We start from the raw sequence: 20,090 nt of genomic DNA, 5'->3' as shown, positions 1-20,090 counted from the left end.
ATAGTGCTGACTTACTGCTGAATAGCTTTGGTTCCGTAAAACCTTAACTGATTAGTACTAGGTAAATGAAATAAGTACAACACTCCTGTATTTCACTTTCACTCTATATTCAAGGATTAAGATGGTAATGAATGATGGTCTATTTAAAAGATTCCTAGCCTGGAGGAATCTAAATAGTCCGCAAATGCCAATATGCACGCGCTCTACGTCCACATTCGCAACTAACGGCACACAACACTTTCAAAAGTCCACACGTTAATATCTGAATACCAGTACGTCTGAATTCACTCGCATCAGCAGATAATTTGAGTGTCTGTCGTCTATATGACCGTAAAGTTCCAATCTATCACTAAAGTCCTAAAATCCCCTTAATACTCCGTTGCTACCAACAGTCAGAGATCCTACACTACATGACTTTTAATCTCCGTAATATTCTAACAGTTTATCGTGAATCTTAACACGACAAAGTCCAATGTAATTATTGTCTCGCTGACTGACACGGGTTCCCCGCCCTTTAACGAAGCAATCAAGGAAAAAAAGGCGGCAATAATGACCGTCAGGCCTTTTTATAGGTTTTTCATCACAAGAGTTTAACGTCACTGCCTTCTCCATGACGGAGCTTCCGTGGCTTTGCTGTACTTACACGTTAAACTACTTGCTGATATACTATAAGTTTGATCTGCAATTACCGAACTCTGATTCTACACTATTTTCCCCTCTAAAAATTCAATTCTTAATTTTAAATTATTCTTTCTATAGCTTTTATCACTGTAAACTGAACCAAGGTGTTACAACATTCGGGTCTAGTTTAGCAGGGGATACAACCCGTCCGCTTTGACCAATGACGTCACAAATGGCCAGAGAACATGTTTTACAAAGATTGAAGAGGTGAGAAGAATGTTCAGAAACAAAGGAATGCAAGAGAGAAATGTACTTCACATATATACAGGCCAGTAGTATTTTCACGTTAACGATATTGCGTGTTTGTATCTTAGTATCTCTCCGCAAAATACAATGGAAAGAAATGAATGAAATATATTACTAGCAAAGAATACCTCACGTTGCATGTATGTCAGTTGTATCTCGAAATTCTTTCTAACTGTATTGCTTAAGTACAGTACGTCGGTTTTTTAGTTTCAACTAGCATTGCAGTCCTGTTGTTCACTTGAACTATGTATCCCCTGCTTCACTAAACCGTAAATGAAACGCCGGATACAAATTAACAGCTCATTCGAAGTGTGTTGCTTAAGTACAGTACGGAATACGAGTTTGTCGTAAGTCGATTCTTCGTTTTCACTAGCATTACTGTCCTGTTCTTCACTTGAACGATGTATCCTCGGCTTCAGTAAACCCTAAACGGAATACGGGTTACAAGTAGTAGATGTGTTGTTTATTTCGTCTCCGCTATTACTAACAGTCTTTTCTTACGTACATATCAGTACTACCGATGACAGAAGGACCTACGTATGTAATGTATGTATACCAGACTTCCGTTGACCTCTATATATGGACACTGGTAACGAAAAGGTGGAAATAAACGTACGTTGCCTTTGCAACCTGTACCTCAATTGAACTACACGGAGACAAGAAGACGACACATGTACAATTTGTATCCCGTACTTCACTATGGGGTACAGTTTTCTTGTTGCCTTGGATGCTAGTAGTATCCCATCAGCTACTGGAGCTATATAGTTATACGCAACATTTGTATCTAGCTCGCCAATTGACATATATAGTGTCAGTGTAAAGGTGAAGTGAAGGACGGTATACAAATTTAATTGCGTCGTAAGTGTAAACGCTAAGTGAAGGATGGGATACAAATTTTACTTGTGTCAGGGGTTTCGCCTGTAATATAGCAAGTACATATTCGAAAATGTCGTACTGATACTAGTGCTGGGAAACGAAAGAAGATCGACAGCTGAGAAATTTCTATTATGTACTTCACAACACGAAAATACACATATTGGTGGAATAAAGGAGTGAAATATGTCAAAATAGTGAAATACAGCAAATGGAAAAGTGAACTTACTACACGGAAATATCGAGGAATAATCGAAGCTCGCCTAGACAGACAGTAACGAAAATTACATACCCACAAACAGACAAATCCATTCCTATTGAGAGGCACCCACATGCCTTGCTCATACTGTGGCATCAAGCAGTCAGGCCTGCAAGATGAGTGGTCTGCCAAGCGAGTGGATTCATTCTAATTTATCGAGTAACATGAGCTCTAGTACTCACAATTAAGTTACAAATTATTCTCCTGTTTGAATATCACGCAACGGAAACGGATAACGCACATCTGACATTAGTAATTTACACAACTCTGACTGTTCACTACGCACTGGCAATACCACATTTTCTTTCTTACCCAACGGCTTTGATCAACACGTGGCCATCGCACTGAATATGAATGGCGCACACATTATAAATTCTGGATATCATGACAACATACTATTCGAAGGAAAAGACCACCAATCTTTTTCTTTTCACTGTCTTTTTATTCTGATATATTCTATAACCTAAACACACCATTACATTTTCTGCAACAACTGCACATGAGAAACTCCGTCCAGTGGGCATGGCTTTACACTGGTGATTCCCTATCTTATGGTCTCGTAATTATCTAACACTACAGTGCACTTTCTGGATAGGATGGTGGATCTTTTGCTATATCTCACACTTCGACTCTCACACCCATCATCTCGAAAATTTCCTGTAGACCGAACGCTACAAAAAGGAACATGCATAACCCATTGCCTCTGAACCTATCTTGCTACCCTCCCATGCAAACCACACATACTTAAATTACATGAAATACACCACACTGGCAACATGGAATACAACACAATGAATAGTCACAACGTTATAATTACATCACTTTCAGCTTTCCCATTTCAATTAGTATTCATCCCAGTTTCACACGACACTGCCCCACTTCGTAACTTTTCTTTCCTACTATGAACTCTGGAGGATATATGCACGTCTTCCTGTGCAATGCAAGCCAAGTGGCGTTGCTGGATAGACGGCTGACTCACCTTGCTTCACTCTCAGAGTATTACAGTTTGAATCAAGCGTCACACAGAAACATAACACGCAAAGTAATATTAAGAACATATTCATCACACACGCGAGTCCTCAACTGATACCATGGACGAGTACTTCTCCTTATCCTTTGTCTCATACACAGATTGAGACTCACACAGTACTCACCACGTGGAAGTACTCGTCTCTAATTTCAAGTCCTGCACACACCATTTCTTAAATATTTCCAACTTATAGTACACACACCAGTAATTCAGCTTAACTTATGCACTCGGAAGTATTTCAACTTATTGCTACACGTGGTTTCATTGTGGCCGTTGGTCACTTCCGAAGATAACTACGATCCCCTTAATATTACCTGCCTGACATTTAATTCTCCCCACATAAGTTCCTGAAATAGAGAAATTATTATTCCAAACTACTCTTAAGTATTTCACATGCATACCATTCTCTCTACTCTTTTGTCTTCACGGAGCACACCTAAGACAGGTCTTACCAACACAAGATCCAGCGCGCGAGTGCTGAAACATGGCCGTTCTTCAGGTCAGCTCGCACCTCCCGTCAAGGTGGGGGAGCACCTTGCTACCGTACTGGTCAGCCACATTTCAGGCGCTCAAAGCTCAGGTAAATTTCATATCTTTGTTTCCACTAAAGGTGACCAAAGGACCGACCCTAGAGATGATCATATATTGCACATTTGCTATCTGCGGTTAGCAGACGACCATACATTCACTCATTTCACAGATCTCACCAAATTGGGTGTAGGGATTTATTTTGTGGGAGTGCACATGTGATCAATTAAATAAATAAATTGTCCTTCTTTCCTACACTGATATCCGGCTTCGGCGTATTAAGTGAAATTGAGTTATTATTACAAAAAATATGTTATTCTGACAAGAACAATGAAGAATGTTGCACCTATTTTCAATGTCGGGCGGTACTGTAGCCTTTCACTATAAACGAAAATAAGACTCTAAAAATTGTTCTACAATAACAAACTAATACTCCAAATTACCTCATTATCATTACGAATAATTATCTTAATGTACAATGATAGCGCTTATCCGGAACACAGAACTGTTGTATTATCTATGCCTCGAAGTGGAAACATTACTATCTATGACTAATGTATGACGTCATTGGTCAAAGCCGACGGGTTGTTTACCCTGCTTCACTAGACCTCAACATTCAGTAACATTTGTAGCAACACAATTTTACTGTCCCAATTAGCCTGTAATGCAGTAGCAAAGCAACAATCCAGACAATGTAAGGATACTGCACCATCCAGAGGCGTAATTGTAGTGAGATTCGTTAGCCAGCTACCTCTCAAACCACGCAAGGAGGCCGTCGTCTGGAGGCGCACTAATTACGAAGCCGCGGTACCTCAGGAGCGGGCGGCGCGTGGCCGGAGGGCGTATTGTTGGCGCTAAGGCGCTGCCGCCGCGCGCGACCCGGCTGCCGCGCATGCGCACCGGAGCGCAGCCGCGCGGGCCGTGCCACTCGGCGGTGCCGGCGCGGCAGCCAGTGGCTACGCGACCTGCGGAGGCTCGCGACGCGGCGCGGCGTGCAGCGGCAGCGGGCAGCGACGGCGACGGCGACGGCACGGCGGCGGCCACGGCGACGGCGACGGCATGCACGGCGCGCGGCGGGCGCCCGCCGCCTCCGCCACGCCGAACGCCGCAGCGGCGGCGCCTCCGCGTCTGACAGCACCGCGCGACCACCCGCCGCCCTCACTGTCGGCGGAACAATGTAGTTCGCCGCCGCTGCGCGACAGCCTAATGCTCTTTTTGGCCTAGGGCTCCTCGCCGACGCGTATCCGACTGCTGCGGACCAATGTCATCGAAGAAGGCTGGTGCGAGACGAGGGAAATATATATATTTCGAAGAGGAAACCGACATCGACAATCGCATTTTAGAGACACTATTTTTTCACACTTCTTCTAAACGATGCCTTTCGTAGCTGGAAACAAATAATCAATAATTTACCAGAGCAATAATAATAACTTTTTACGTGTGTAGTCGAAAGCACTTTTTTCTCTCTCGTATTCCTTTGACAATCATATTTACACACGAATATATATATATATACATATATATTTAACTCTGGAACACTTTTTAGAATCGCCACTGAATTATTTTGCTGCAAACGTTTTTTCCTGTTCCGACACGGATGACCAATATTTGAGTTAACTGACGTAGGAATATTCTAAACGAACACGGAGAGCCGCATTTTTTCTCAGCTCCTGCAATACAGAAAAGAAAGCAATACAATTTCTACTCTTCGTTACTATTTAGGAACTCTTTCACGGTGCTACTACTTTTGAGACGGGACGAAGAAGAGGACTGTTTGCGGAAGGACGGGCGAATAATAGCTGTCCGCAGTTTTGTCGGCCACAAATTGCACAAAAGGAGGCGGATTTTTTGTACTGGACGAGCAACGAACGTATACGGTGTGTGGTCTACACGGATTCGTCCAATTTGCTGTGAACGTGAGGCGTAGAGAGGAGAGAGGGACAAAGTGCTGTCGGGAGGAAGTTGTTCCGGCAGACTTCGGTGGCCCATGTTGTGTGTCGTTATGGCCAGCATGAACCGCACCGAGCAGGAGCTGTTATACCGGCGATCGCGCGAGGTGGTCGTGCCGTGCCAGAAGCACGAGGACGTGGTGCTCAGCGTGCTCAAGTCGCCGCTGATCACCTCCAACCACCGGCCGGCACCCGCGCCTCCGCCCCCGACGGCGACCACCACGCTCTTCCCGCCGGACGCCGGGGGCGGCGGGGGCGGTAGCAGCGGCGCGCAGTCGGGGGCTTCCGGGGCAGAGGACTGCGACGACGAGGAGCACGCGCGCCTCCGGCCGCCCACCAGCGGCGAAGAGACGGACGCGGAGGCGGCGCCGGGGGCGGCGGCTGCGGGGGCGTCCGGCTACGACGACGAGCGGGGCCGCTTCGCCTTCTTCGAGCAGCAGCTGCGCCGCTTCCGGTCGCCGCGCTTCGGCGAGGCGCACCACAAGCGCGTGCCGACGCCCATCAAGCGGAGGCGGCGCAGTGCCGGCCGCGACGGCGGCGCCGGGGGCGGGACGGCTGCGTGCGGGGGCGGAGGCGCTGCGGGCGCCGGGGGCGGCGGCGAGAGGCGGCACCGGCCCAAGCCGCGGCCGCCGCCGCCCCTTGACGTCGACGACGACGTGCTCGGCGACGACGAAGACCTGGAGGAGGTGGCCGGCGACGGCGTTGTCGCGCAAGAGGGCGGCGGGCGCGGCGGGCCGCCCGGCGTGCCGGACCCCTACTACCCCATCTACCTGCCCATAGACCAGGCCTTCAAGGCCAAGTACGTGTTCCACCACAAGAAGGGCAAGACCTTCCAGGAGCGCGTCTACGTTTTCCTCGAGCACCCCGGCGGCTGGCTGTGCTTCGTTTACCACTTCACTGTGTGAGTAAGCCTCCGCACCGAACCATGCCCGCTCTCAGTTTCCATTTCTGCAAATTATCGTAGCTTTCAATTGACTACTCATGCCTTAGGATGCCAATGTTGGCTTCTACAACTGAAAATAAAATCTGATTCTTTCTCATTTAAAATAGAAAGGGGTACAGAAACCAGTCGAAAATTATGAATAACCATTTACAACAACGTAACAAACGTGGCTTATTAAATAGCGGTTGCATGAACTTTAGATATAAATCAAATAAAACACATACCAGTACCTAAGTTAAAGCCTGCCGGGGTGGCCGAGCGGTTCTAGGCGCTACAGTCTGGAACCGCGCCGCTGCTACGGTCGCAGGTTCGAATCCTGCCTCGGGCATTGATGTGTGTGATGTCCTTAAGCTACTTAGGTTTAGGTAGTTCTAAGTTCTAGGCGACTGATGACCTCATAAATTAAGTCCCATAGTGCTCAGAGCCATTTTGAACCTAAGTTAAAACGCTGAAATCATTTGCATATGCACATAGTCCCAACTGGGCTATTCATGTCAGCGATTGAGTTTACATACAGGCTGCTGTTGACAACACAGTTGGTTTCAGTGTACGTCATTCACGCTATAGATTAATATGACGTACAATGAAGCTAGCTGTGTTGTAAACAGCGGTCTCAATGTGATCTCAGCCGCTGACATGAATAGCCCAGTTGGGACTGCGTGCATCTGCAAGTGTGTTCAGTGTTTTAACTTACGTTTACTGGCACACATTTTACGACAGACTTATATCATCTTAAGCTTACGCAGCTGTACATTTCGGAAGGCAGGCATGTTACCTTATTGTAAATGGTTTTCCACTTTTTTTTTTTTTTTTTTGGCACTGTACATGGGCACACAGTCACCGACACCCGGATATACGATAAACATCATTGCGACTACTTGAAATGAAAATAGTCGCTGGTCATAACTGTTTCCCTAGGAAGTAAAACCTGATCTTTCTCAATTACCAATTACTTTGGACATTGGACGTAGTTATTTAGCAATCCTTACATCTACGAGATATATGCAGGGCGTTAAAGAAAAAGAAAATGAGAAAAATAAAGTACTTCGTGCATTGAGATGTTATACTATGGGCCAACAGAAGACAAAATATGTCAAGTAAAGATGGAGGCTAAAATGCAAGCCTCAAGAGCTGTGAACGCATGTTCATCTTCTGTAATCTGTCCAACACTTTTGATTGCGTAGGTCATGTTACTCTCTTAGAAAATGTGAAGTGGAATTGATGGCTTTATAGACAACTCGTCCGAATCATACTTAACAAACAGAACGCAAGAACTTGTACGGAATAATTTAAATGAGGTTAAAAGTAGAGTAGTTATATATATATCGATTAATGCTTACAGTATTGACGTATACTTCTGCACACTTACTCGTTCTACATCATTTCGATAAAAGCATCATTCAAAATATCTACGGAACACGTAACCAACTAACTGCTACTTTGAAATACATCTCGCATGCCGCAAGTTCATTGTCACTTCGAATGACGTACAGGATGCAGTAGACAAATGAGTAAACATTTGAGAACTCGTTATCCTGTTGCTGTGGAACAGGAGAGCTTCTAATGTAGTCTGCTTGCTATTTCATGCAACATGCAATTGCTACTCAGTAGATGTCCATTCATAGTAAGGCACACAAAAATTAAATTACAACGTAAAAGCATTTCACTGACTTATCGAACCGCAGATTCCATTAGATCTAACGTATACGCTGCACGTACCCAGAACTGTGAATACGATTTACAGTAACAACACTGGTAGATGTTTACTGCATGCTTGGACGATAATAGAGGAATGTGTAGACACTTCCTTACTGCATTCTGTAGGCCGTTCGAAATAGCAAAGAGCTTGCTGCGGAAGAGCTTTCAGCGACGAGGAACAAGTGCTCATAGCTCTTAAGTTATGCATTTTAGAGCTCTTTCTTAATGAGGTTCTCTATCTTGTTTTGGACCATATTACGACCTCTCAGAAAACGGAATACTTTTTTCAACATCCAGTAAATTTCAAGTACTATGTAAACGAAAAGCTTCCCTCTAGGAATTGTAAGCCGTCTTGCTCTATGACTAAACAGTAGCTATGTCTCTTACATCAATGCATTCCATTCTTACAGTAATTATTACATGTTAATACATTTACTAAGTATGTTCCGCCTGTCAGCACGATACCGGCTGGAAGATGGTGATCTAAAACCTAGTAAACAAACATAGTCAGTGATATAACTACAGTTCTGTTCTAGAACACAACGATTTAAAACATTAGTTTGTAATCTCCCTTCACAGAACTTGTTTCTGTTGTCACTACTATTTTCGTTGGTAAAGTTTCTTTTTTAAAAAAAAGTACGAGAGGAAAGATTTACAATAAACTTTTTACTTACTTTCTTTTCTCTTAGTTCGTTCCAGTTCCTCATGCGTAGGGGCTGACTCTTGAAGCTGAAATTTTTGACATTTTTGGTTCTCATGGTTCATACTGACGTAATTAACTCTGAAGAATGCTTCTGCAATTTTTTTCACGATAATTTATTTTCGCACATTTTACAGTATCACACTGTGTTTTGAATTTTCACATTAACAAAGACGAAATTACATTGTTCTTCCCAAAATACAAAAACACGTCTGATCACATCAGAGGTATGCCCACTACAACTTCCTCATTCTGCAGTAATAACAGTATTCCATAGACTTTACAAATTTTCTTGACAGTATCAGACTGCGTAGTGAATAACAGAAATTTTAAGTGTGCCGAATATTTCGTAATTTCATAAAAAAACGGTTTCTAATATACATTCAGAGCTAGCACATATCGATTTTAATGAAGAAAATAAAGTAATTTCTTTTTATGGATTTTAGCTTGAAATATAAAACATCATGCACAAAATCGTATGAATTTTTTTTAGAAAAAGGGCCGAGATAATAGTGACCAGTTCAAAATTCGAAAATTAGTTCTTATATCGACTACTTCTGTTAAGGAAAAGTAATGCTAGGGAAGAGTGTCCATTTGTAAGTTATTCACATCAAACTAAATTCCCTCTCCTGGGTAGCGCTGTTTTACTTACATTAAACTATATACGGGTTTGGGAAGGTGTGGCGGCAACCTTCTATTTATTGAATATTTTCTGACTACCTCATCTGTTGAGGTTGATTATAACATTTAACTAATTCCAAAAAGCGGCGCCAGTGAAAGTGCACGTCAACAAATTCAAAGACGCTTAAAAAAAAAAAAAAGCATTGGTTAGTAATTGAGTCATTGGTGAGCTAATTGCAGATGTGTTGTTGCGAATCGTCTCTCATTTTCAACATGAAATATAGTCCTATGTAGTATATACTTAAAATGTAAACTCTTCTATTAACTGTTGTAAAGGGACTAAATACTACCTCTCCGTGTCACACGTAACAAATTATTGTGCACTCGTACCTATTAAATAAATTGTTCCATGTGTAGTCCTGGCATTTTGATGAAATACTGAAATGAGTTACGATGTCTTTCAAATGACACCCGATCATCTCGTAAATACTGACAAGACTGTACAGTTAGCTGCTACAGCAATTCGGCCGTATCAACGGTAGTCCTGAATGCTTCACATTTGAGACGGACCAGACAGAAATACCTTGAGAACTAGTTTTGGTTGTCCTGAAGACATTGTTCGACGTCTCCATGTTGAACCTTACCTTTGCGTTAGACAGCAAGATGTGCCACTATCCCCTAGTGCATTTACGACAGTACCCAACTCATGGATCATGCCTGAACTTTGGGTTGCAAATAGATGGGTATTCATTCGAAAAGTTTATAAATCAGATATATTTACACTATTCGTACTAAGAGTCAGTGGTGGCTCATAACGTTAGAATCATAACTGTCTCGCGAACGTCACATTTTCGAACCAATGCTTACTGAATCGACTTTTCTTCTATCATCACATACATTCACCCGTAACAGTTATCGTTGTTATGATACTCACTGTAATACATGCATAATTGAACACATGACCTCAAAGGTAAACCCCAACCACTTCTGTTACAATGAAAGCACCGTCTGGGCCACACTCACTATACTTTCTGATATATTTTCCGGTTTCAACCTAGCGCACAGATCATCTTCACTTATCCAGTGTTGCAAGACTCAGTTTTTTCCCAGAACAGTGAGTGCACAACAGTATAATGTTTACTGTTGTGGGACAATTTACTATAGCATCCTTGAGCTTTCAGAAAAATGTGCTTTCAACCACGAGGATTAGATATGAGAATGATCCTTGTATCACACCGAAGGCGGTAACCAAACTTTAGAAAAGTTTAGTGAATGAACCTTTCGGAGTTTTCCATTATATGTACAGGAACAGACGTCAGTTCAAAATTACGACAAGTTCAGCAGATAGTGTAGTCAGTGAAAACGCCAATTTTAGGGTAAAACCAGTTTCAAGAGACAAGAGAGACCATTATACACACATCGTTTTACTATTATAAATTCATACGGATGTTTATATTTAACAGTATCATTGTCTGCAATAAACTTCATGAGCCTTGCATTAACGGCATCTACTAATTTAACAGTAGTAATAATCAGTAACGTACTCGTGTCGGAAAGCGTGTCAGAGGAAAATACGACAGAAATTTTCAGTGACGTCACAGTCGCAACTAGCAGCAGGGATCTGCCGAGGATAGTTAAGGCGTTGTAGAAAGTTATGGTTGAATTGTAGCTGAGACATTACCATTACGAAAACTCGAATAATATTACGTGTAATAATTTCCTAGTACAGTTTTATTTGGTGACTGCCTGTTTTGCATCTCGATGCTGTAGAAGTTGTCAAGTATTAGAAATCTATCATATTTCACCTCGTTGACGCGGATAACATTCTTAACTAGTGCATGTTCCATTTCGTAGCGTATTGGTCTTAATACAAACTATAATTCTTGACTTAGGTTTTTGATTTCTGATTACAAGCCAAAAGATTGTCATATGTGAACTTAGGCGTTAAAGAATGATCCAAGAATCTTGCAACAGTAAACATAATAATTTCGTTTTTAACAACCAAAACTACTAGCTGTTACCATTTTTGATACTTGATTTAACACGCATGTAATGCGTTCCATTAAGTAATTGTTATTCTCAAGTGTGTAAACGACGTCTTACGCTTGCTTTACGTTTGAGGAACCCCCCCCCCCCCCCTCCCCGAGTGACTGTAGTTCTTTATATTATTGTTATTTCTGTTATTTTTATTAGCGTATCCGAGAGATCATAAGAAATTGTTTCTTGAAGAATTATCCTCTTCTTATGTGCAACTTCGAACGGAAAGATGGTGATAATTTTGTAATTCAAACATTCATGAAAATCATTCGATCTCTGTTATGCGCTTTATTACCAGATTCACGTACACGTTTTCTTAATAAGACGATACCAGTAAAGGAATGATAAATAAATACGAATTATACAAATACACAGGTTTCTGATTCGATGCGTGATTTTACGCTTTCCACTGTATTGTGTGTTACATATTATTATTTACTTCAACCAAATAACTTTGGAATAACATCGACCAACTTTCTCTACAAAAAACACAGGTTAATTTTTTCCTTCTAGAAGTCACGAAATTAAGTTATTCAAATTTCTTATACTATTAGCCAGAAGACATCATTTCAGTTTTTTTATTTTGCAAATTTTCCTTTGTAGATTTACTTGACCGTGAGAGAAATTCATTCTAGTTCGGTCGCCTAGTGTGTAGGCTGTTTGTCGTTCCGTCGTCACGGACCGTTGCCCGGGGTACACCGTCTTGGATGTTGTCTGCACTTCGTACACTTCAAGCCAACACCCTACGCACAGCAGCACAATCTCTTGTTTACTTGGTGGCAGAATACTGCGCCCCAGTCTGGTACAAGAGCACACACACGAAGAAATACCATCATGAGGATTGTCTCAGGAAGTCTGCAATCAACTCCACTTCCCTGGCTTCATGCTCTTTGCAATATAGCTCCTGCCTCCCTCAGAAGGCAACAAGCAGCTATCCGAGAATAGAAGAAAATTAATGATCCCTCTGTCTCTGAAGAATACCTATCCGAAAAATATTGGACCACCTACCAACTACCCGCCTAAAATCCAGGAATCCAATATGGGAAGAGGAAATCCTCAAATTCCCAGAAAAGTACGACATAGCAAGGGAATGGAGGCAATACTGGTTGCAGAATAATCACTATCCTCTCATCACTAATTTTGATCCTTCGATACCGGTGGTAGGAATGCAAATGCGCAGAAGATATGGGTACAGACTTAATCATGTGAGGACTAACCACGTCAGGTGTAAGGACATTCTCCACAAATGGAAACTCACTGATGACCCACGATGCGACTGTGGTGCAGAAGAATGTCCTGCGAGGTTTGCAGGAGAATGGAGGGATATCATAATTGCTACTCCACGTGCTGTTCAATGGGTCACCTGCTTAGATGCGGACTTGTAATAGCTGCAGTGGCTGTCTCTCTAATCTTTCGCATATTGTTATTTGCAATCAATCGTTTAATAATGTAATTCGTTTATTATATTAATTAATAGTATGTGTGCAATTTTACTCTGTAGATGCCATACGCTAAATAAATAAAATTTTACAAACTGAACGTGGAGAGCTGCGTGTCTAAGAAATTTAGTACATACTCCCAACGAAAGTCGTTTGCTTGGCAATATATTACTTACAGCCTAAGTAGTCTGAAATAAATTATGTAGTAATTGTGCAGTTCCAACTCTCCTTGGCATAAAGCTCCGCAGCTGTACCTTATTATTTACTCTGTTTTCTGTTACAGTTGCATAAATATTCCATAATGGTGACTTGTTTCGTATGAGTCTATTCGTTCTCGAACCATTGCCTCTTCTTTATCACGTGACTGTAAAATAATTTCAGTGTTACATATAAAAGTTTTATTGTGTTCTTACAGTACACATTCGAACTGCCTATCCTTAACACAGTTGGCTTTCGTACACTGGGTCAACTACAGCCACATTTGCTAAGTTGTGTACGGAAGTCAACTGTGCCGAGGACAGACAGTTCCAATGTATACTGGAAGACGACATTTTTATGTATTACACTTGAATTATTTTCGAGTCGCATGATAAAGACGTAGATAAAATTCGTAGAGGGAGACCAAGAGATCAAAACACTAAGAAGATTCAGAAGGATGTAGGTTGCAGTAGGTACTGGGAGATGAAGCTTGCACAGGATAGAGTAGCATGGAGAGCTGCATCAAACCAGTCTCAGGACTGAAGACCACAACAACAACAACAACAACAACATGATAAAGACGCAGGCAGTGATTCGAAACTAGTCATTATTAACGAATATGTATGCAAATGTTACAGAAAACTAGGTAAAGTACCAATGCTGTATGACTCCTCCAGGTAGAAAGAGTTTTAAAGTGTTTTAAACCAGCTCCAGTCCCTCACAGAAAGGAAATAAATGCACTAAAGAAAGCAATCCTCTTTTTGTATCATTAAGTATTTTATAATACACAAAATTAAATTGTTGTGAGTCTGCAGCATGATATGATCCTCAGACGCTGAATGCTAATGCAAGTATATAACAACGTAACACCGAAGCCAATAAGCTGAACCATTTTTTTAATATTTTATTTGAATACAATCGTTTTCTAGAGTGAAGTAAGAATGAATAAGATTTTTGGAAATACGATATTGCTTCACGACACGAATTTTCGCTGTTGTTTATATTGGAATGAAAGGGGCTCGCCAAACAATTATTAATTAACAATGGTAGATGAGATTTGAATAAGTATACAGGCATAAAAAAATGCGCAATTTATAAACTTGTTACAGAACTCAGTATTTTCGTTTCTATGGAAAAGATTTGCTGTTGGATTCAATTTTAGAAAAAAATGTTTGCTTCTGTTTACACTGCTTATTAACACATTTTTAATGATATGCCTTAACACATAACGCCATTTTGACTTGATGACAAAAAGTAACTGATACAGAAATCTACTATGTAGGTTTAGCGAGATTCTTAAAGTACCAGATATTGCATTCTTTCTGATCCATTACGTCTCTGATTTCATAAATCAATTCCTTCAGACTTTTTCGCTGATGATGTAACATTTTCAAGTAAAGAGCCTCTGTAAACTCTGGCATGTATGTATATACGTGTATCCCTGTCATTGTTCAGTTCAATCGAGAAATCTGCTAAGTAAACTCTGTCATCAGTTACTATCAATGTTTTTAAGTAGACACTGTGTATTTCATTTTCCGTCGCATTTAGACATTAACGATAAACTACAAGTTCAGTAAGAAAGTGGCCACAGGTGTTTTCTGTTTTGGATAAATTATATGTAAAAGACTGAGGACAAGTTATAAAACGTGCTTACCCTTCCAGTATTACTTGACTCAGAAACGTAAGACTAATCGATGGTGCGACACGGAAACGATCACCTGTAGCCGTCCCGACGCGCTACCTTGAACTATAGACCCAGTTCACAGTCTGCTGTTTGGCACATTCCTCGTACAGCTGATACTCGACCCTGCCGTAACACTTTTTCTTTGAGATAATGAAGTTTATGTCTGCATTTCTCCGTTTGATGACTTAGTCTCGAGGCCGAGTAATTAAACGTCACAAATATATTCTGTCTTGTATATTTAACTGATGTCCGCGAGTATACAGTCATGTTGTGTAATCGTTCAGAACGTGAAGCACGAATGAAATTTTGGTATTACTTGTTGTTTGTTATATTCTAAATTGTCCCAGCAAATTATTTGTAATTAAGTAAACGAAGCTGCGTTCGGGCGTCATGTGTATACAGGGTCATAGGGAGTTCATAAACTACAGTGCAGATTTTTTAAAGAACGTTTAATTCTATTGCAAGAATATTCGAACTGCGACTAGGATCAGTCTGGCGTGTTTTCTCCTCTTGGGAACAACGTGTAAGTAGCATATATGATTTTTAGTGTAAGTGATCTACATAATGGAGGGACGCACTATCTCTTGTGACGAGTATCAATGTAGAGTAGCTATTTTGTACGTGATTTTTACGTACACGTTTGCGTTCGATACGAATGCGCCGACTGAGTGAATGTGCAGTTTTTCTCTTTCTTAGGTCGTTTTCCCCGCTTTTCATGGGTACTCTGAACCCTAATGTATCATTCTCATTCAGTGTCAACTATGTAAGTATAGCAATTAATCAAAATTCATCGTTAACTCTAGGTACACTATTCATCACAATGATATCTTTACGCTGATCGTAAATACTAGTGTAAACACACATCTTTCTACTTGTTTTTTTCCTTTTGTCTGTCTCTCCGTAGACATACCGTCAGGAACTGAACTATGTTATCGTAGTCACCATAGTTGTAGTAATTCTATTGTAGGCAGTTCTAAAATACATACTGTATGTATTCCATGTAGTATACACGTTCTAAAACACGTAAACAGATAAAAGGCGAAAAGCGGCACCGATTCAGAACAGACGTGTTTGGTAAATTTCGCAGTTACATCATAGTTCCTACGGTAGGCGCGTCTGTTTTCCGCAGTAGTTGCTTCCAGTTTTGATGAATAACTGACACTGCGTTGTATTATTGATAGAACAATTTGCGTCACAGTGAATGCAAACATGATTTTCCATGTAGCTGGAATAGCTTCAGAATCAAACAGCTGCATCAACAAACACGCGGATGATTAAAAACGAACAACATGAAGCAAATGTGCGTGCATATTGCATGATTCCCGACTGAGGACCTTACTCCCCATTTCGTCGTCACTGTCAGAGCTGTTATTATTATTACTTCTCAGTAGGTCAGCAGGCACTTCCATCTAACGCAATTATAAGTGGTTTTTAGTGACTAGAACTTACTTTTCAAAAAGACAGGAGGGTGAAACGACTAGTAAAACTAGTACCACTAAGAAATATCTGACGTTTAATTTGATATAGTATTAGAGTAATCGATATTACTTTCATATGGTTTAAGGGAAAGGCAGTCAATGAAATAACGTTCGGTTAATGACACAGAAAACGTTTGAAACCAATAAACAATGAAAATTTGAAATTGAATGGAGATACGCGAACATGGTAATACTACTATAATAGTGCGATATTTATCAGTTTTTGTAAATACACTAGAATAACTCACGCGGTTCGGTCAACAGCCATCTTCAGAATTAAAAGACAAGGAACACATAGAAGCTGTCTCATCAGACTACTACATAAGAGTATTATTAGCAAGTGTTTGAGTAGCAACTGGGTAAAATCACTGCATGTTTTGCAAATTTCCACTCAATAATATCTTTCGGAATAATTTTCTGCGATAATTCATCGAATAGAAGGAAAGTATTGATTGTGTATAAGCGATGGGAATGAATAATATGTGGCCTTCACGCGCGGTCGTCATGTACGTACCCCTTCAAGGAGTTAGGCATATTAACTACACCGTCGCAATACATAAATTCACTAATGAAATTTGTCATAAATAATCCGTCACAGGTTGAGACGAACACTCATCTCCATACCTACAACTCTAGGGAAGAAATGAACTTCACTACCCATTATCATCGTTGTCAGTGGCTCAGAAAGTCCAATATACAGCAATAAAAATTTTTGATCATTTGCCGAATACCATGAAATATCTGTCTTGTAGCCTGCTTTTGTTGAAATGTGTATTTAAGCCTAGTTTTATGAGTGGGACTAAAAATTATGGTGTTCAATAATGTTAAGATTTATCAAATAGACATAGCCTTCAACTGTCCCGTTCCTCATCATTTCGATAAAAGAATCGTCCAGACGATCTATGAAATACGTAACTAATTAACTAACTGATACATAACTTTCTGACGAGATACCATCTGTCCATTCCTGTTCTTGTTATGAAGAGATGCATGGTGCGTTTAAAATTATTAATTATTTGAGGCCGATGCTGAACCTTTGTACAAAAACTTTCCAAAACAGTTATTTTAATATCTCAGCACCATCAAATCATTAACGAAATATTAATTTTAAACTTGTTTAACTTAATATTGAATAACCTATTTCTTGAAATCGCGATGTTACGAATTCATTACAAGAATAGTCGTCCCTGACACTCAAGTATAGAAGCTTAATTATTTCGTTGGATTTCAGGCTCTTGCGATCTATATACAAATTCTGGGAGTAGCTCTGTGCATTTACAAAAGACATTCTTTAAGGTACCTTCAGCTCGAAAATGAGCTCCGACATATTCGGCTGACAACTGTTTTCAACTCAAAGTTTGACATAGTTTCCAATTGTTGTCAACAGCTGATAGAAATCACGAGTTTTAGAAACTATTTGTTGGAAGTTTTGTTTCAGTGAGCAAAAACGCGGTAGAGTTTGGTGGCTGACAAATATGCATTGCCGTGTTATCTGCTTTGCTTCTTTCTTGTGTTTATACAACGGCGACTTCCGAGTACTTTTACAAAGTCCTTGAGCACGCTACGATAATTAACCACACTCTATGTACAATTTCACTAATATTGGCCAAGTGATATTCCGCATGAGTACATTAAACCTGTGTAACTGTGACCTATTGCCAAATATTGTAGGTTTACAACTAGTTGTATTGGTAATGGTATTGTCTGCTACTACCCTCAAGAGTTCTTAGAATTGTTCATATGTCATTCTGACAAAGCTTTTAACCTTTTTATGCAGCGACAGCAACTGATATTGTTTATATAAGAATATACAGCCTGCAACTGTAGGCTGTATATTCTTATATTCTGACAAAATTCTTGAAACCTTGCCAGTCTTCAATATAGAGCACCTCCAATACAGAATTATAAGCTCCACGGGTTTCTCTTTGTAACAAAAGCTTTATGGACCACATGTCTTTCTTTTGTGATCCATCTTCACAGTCGGAATCCATTTTCTTTTCTGTAATAATAATAATAATAATAAGCACCAAATGTGTGTATTTACAACATTTTCAAACTGTTGCCAACATTTTGCAACAATTTACAATGGCTGGAAGTTTGCCTAACTCACAAAGTTGCCAATTTGCCGAACTTACAACAGTTGTGTGTTTTTGTTTGTTGGAGTTGTTTTTCAGTATGAAGGAACTTTTAGTCTAGCGCAGAGGGATCTGAAAGTGGCCGCTCTTGTTGTAGGTGACATTGTAACTCTACCAGCGTAGCAAAAATTACCGGTGATAGCATTTCCAGATAATGACAGTGGTGAAGTGCTGAGAGAACATCAAACTCTCGAATATCCTTTGGTTAACCACCATAACAGAAAAAGTGTGCAGTATTGCCACGTTCATTTTTCAACTGATTTCCAACGGGGAAAAGTATGTGATATATAAACTTCTGATCTTCAGTTACTGGTGGTAATATTTCAGAAGTCTCATTGTAATGTTGTATGTATTAGTAATATGGAAACTTGTTTCACGGCATAGAACATGGCATAGAAAATGAAAGAAGAAGCCTGAGAAACAGGAAGAACCACCTCCTGTCCAAGAGTGATATGGAATCTTCATAGTGGCTATCAGAATTTGCAGTTGAATTTTATAGTTTGGTTGGGTACACTTAACAATATTTGATAACTGAACGGCATAACACTGCTAATTTTCACAACAGTTTATGTACCAGATATGCAACTCGAATAAGATAAGAAACAGGGAACTGAAGATAGAATGAAATGAAGAATAATTGATGAGAACTTTGAAAAATTTCGTGCTAAAGACTACGCACGGCTAATCCCACTTGATTCTTGTGTGCCTCTCTCACGTCGCTTGTTAGCTATCTTAGTTACTGCAGTGTACACTATCTAGTCAAAAGCATCCGGACACCACTACGTATTGCAGAACTGACTACTAGTTGTATAAAAGGAGGCAGAGAGGGATGTCTTGTTGGTAGGGATGTGCCTTTCTAAAGCTGCCAAAGTCGGCTGTTGGTGGTGTAACTATGAAGTGAGAAAGCGAAAGAACAACCACAACTGAACCAAGACCACGCAGACTCGTGTACTGACTGACAGGGACCGTCGAGCATTCGGAAGTATGGTTGTAAAACATCGCTTGAAATCAGCGGGAGGAATCACTCATGAGCTGCGCAAAGTGCTACTAGCAATGTATCAAATGCAGTATTTGTGCGCAGGGACAAAGAAAGAGTGGGTTACAACGATCGAGCAGATCCTTGTAGACCATACTTTTCTGTAGTCAATGCTAAATCGCGGTACTGGACAACTGAAAATGAGTAATTTGGAGTGATGAATCGCGCTGTATCCTGTGGCAGTCCGATGGAAGGTTTTGGTTTATCGAATGGCTGGCGAACGTTATGTGCCCTTATGTGTAGTGCTAAAAGTGAAATATAGAGGAAGTGAAACTATGGTATGCAGAGATTTTCTTGGCTGGGGTGTTGTCCTCATATTGAACTAAGAAAATGGCTAAATGCGGAAACGAATAAACACATTTTACAGTGTAGTGTAATGCGTAGAGTAGAGGAACGGTTTTGAGACAAAGATTGTTTGGATCCACGTGACAGAGTACCCTTTCATAAATCAGCGTCTGTCAGGCAAAGGTTTGTGGAAAGTAACATTTCTGAAATGTTCTAATTGTCAGAGTTCCGACCAAAACCCAATGTAACATCTTTGGGATCAGTTAAACC

The 20,090-nt window shown here is 40.6% G+C and overlaps 1 protein-coding gene across 1 annotated transcript; it reads left to right on the top strand.

Annotated features, from left to right (window-relative positions):
• The first annotated feature begins 4,786 nt into the window (after positions 1 to 4,786).
• Positions 4,787 to 6,649, top strand: LOC124607135 (potassium voltage-gated channel subfamily KQT member 1-like). The gene is made up of 4 exons (XM_047139343.1): positions 4,787 to 5,754; positions 5,881 to 5,928; positions 6,004 to 6,112; positions 6,281 to 6,649. The coding sequence occupies exons 1-4, from the start codon at positions 5,605 to 5,607 to the stop codon at positions 6,469 to 6,471; spliced, it is 498 nt and encodes a 165-aa protein (XP_046995299.1). The 5' UTR covers positions 4,787 to 5,604; the 3' UTR covers positions 6,472 to 6,649.
• The last annotated feature ends 13,441 nt before the right edge of the window (positions 6,650 to 20,090 follow it).

The sequence above is a fragment of the Schistocerca americana genome, chromosome 3 (assembly GCF_021461395.2).
Source record: "Schistocerca americana isolate TAMUIC-IGC-003095 chromosome 3, iqSchAmer2.1, whole genome shotgun sequence".
NCBI lineage: Eukaryota > Metazoa > Arthropoda > Insecta > Orthoptera > Acrididae > Schistocerca > Schistocerca americana.
This window is presented reverse-complemented; position numbering and strand designations above follow the sequence as displayed.

What these genes read in the sequence shown, in the direction of transcription:
- LOC124607135 (XM_047139343.1), top strand. Translation starts at nt 5,605, where the DNA reads ATGTTGTGTGTCGTTATGGCCAGCATGAACCGCACCGAGCAGGAGCTG. An exon ending in GCGAAGAGACGGACGCGGAG is followed by an intron (nt 5,929 to 6,003) that starts GCGGCGCCGGGG and finishes TTCTTCGAGCAG; the next exon opens with CAGCTGCGCCGCTTCCGGTC. An exon ending in CCGCGACGGCGGCGCCGGGG is followed by an intron (nt 6,113 to 6,280) that starts GCGGGACGGCTG and finishes TTGTCGCGCAAG; the next exon opens with AGGGCGGCGGGCGCGGCGGG.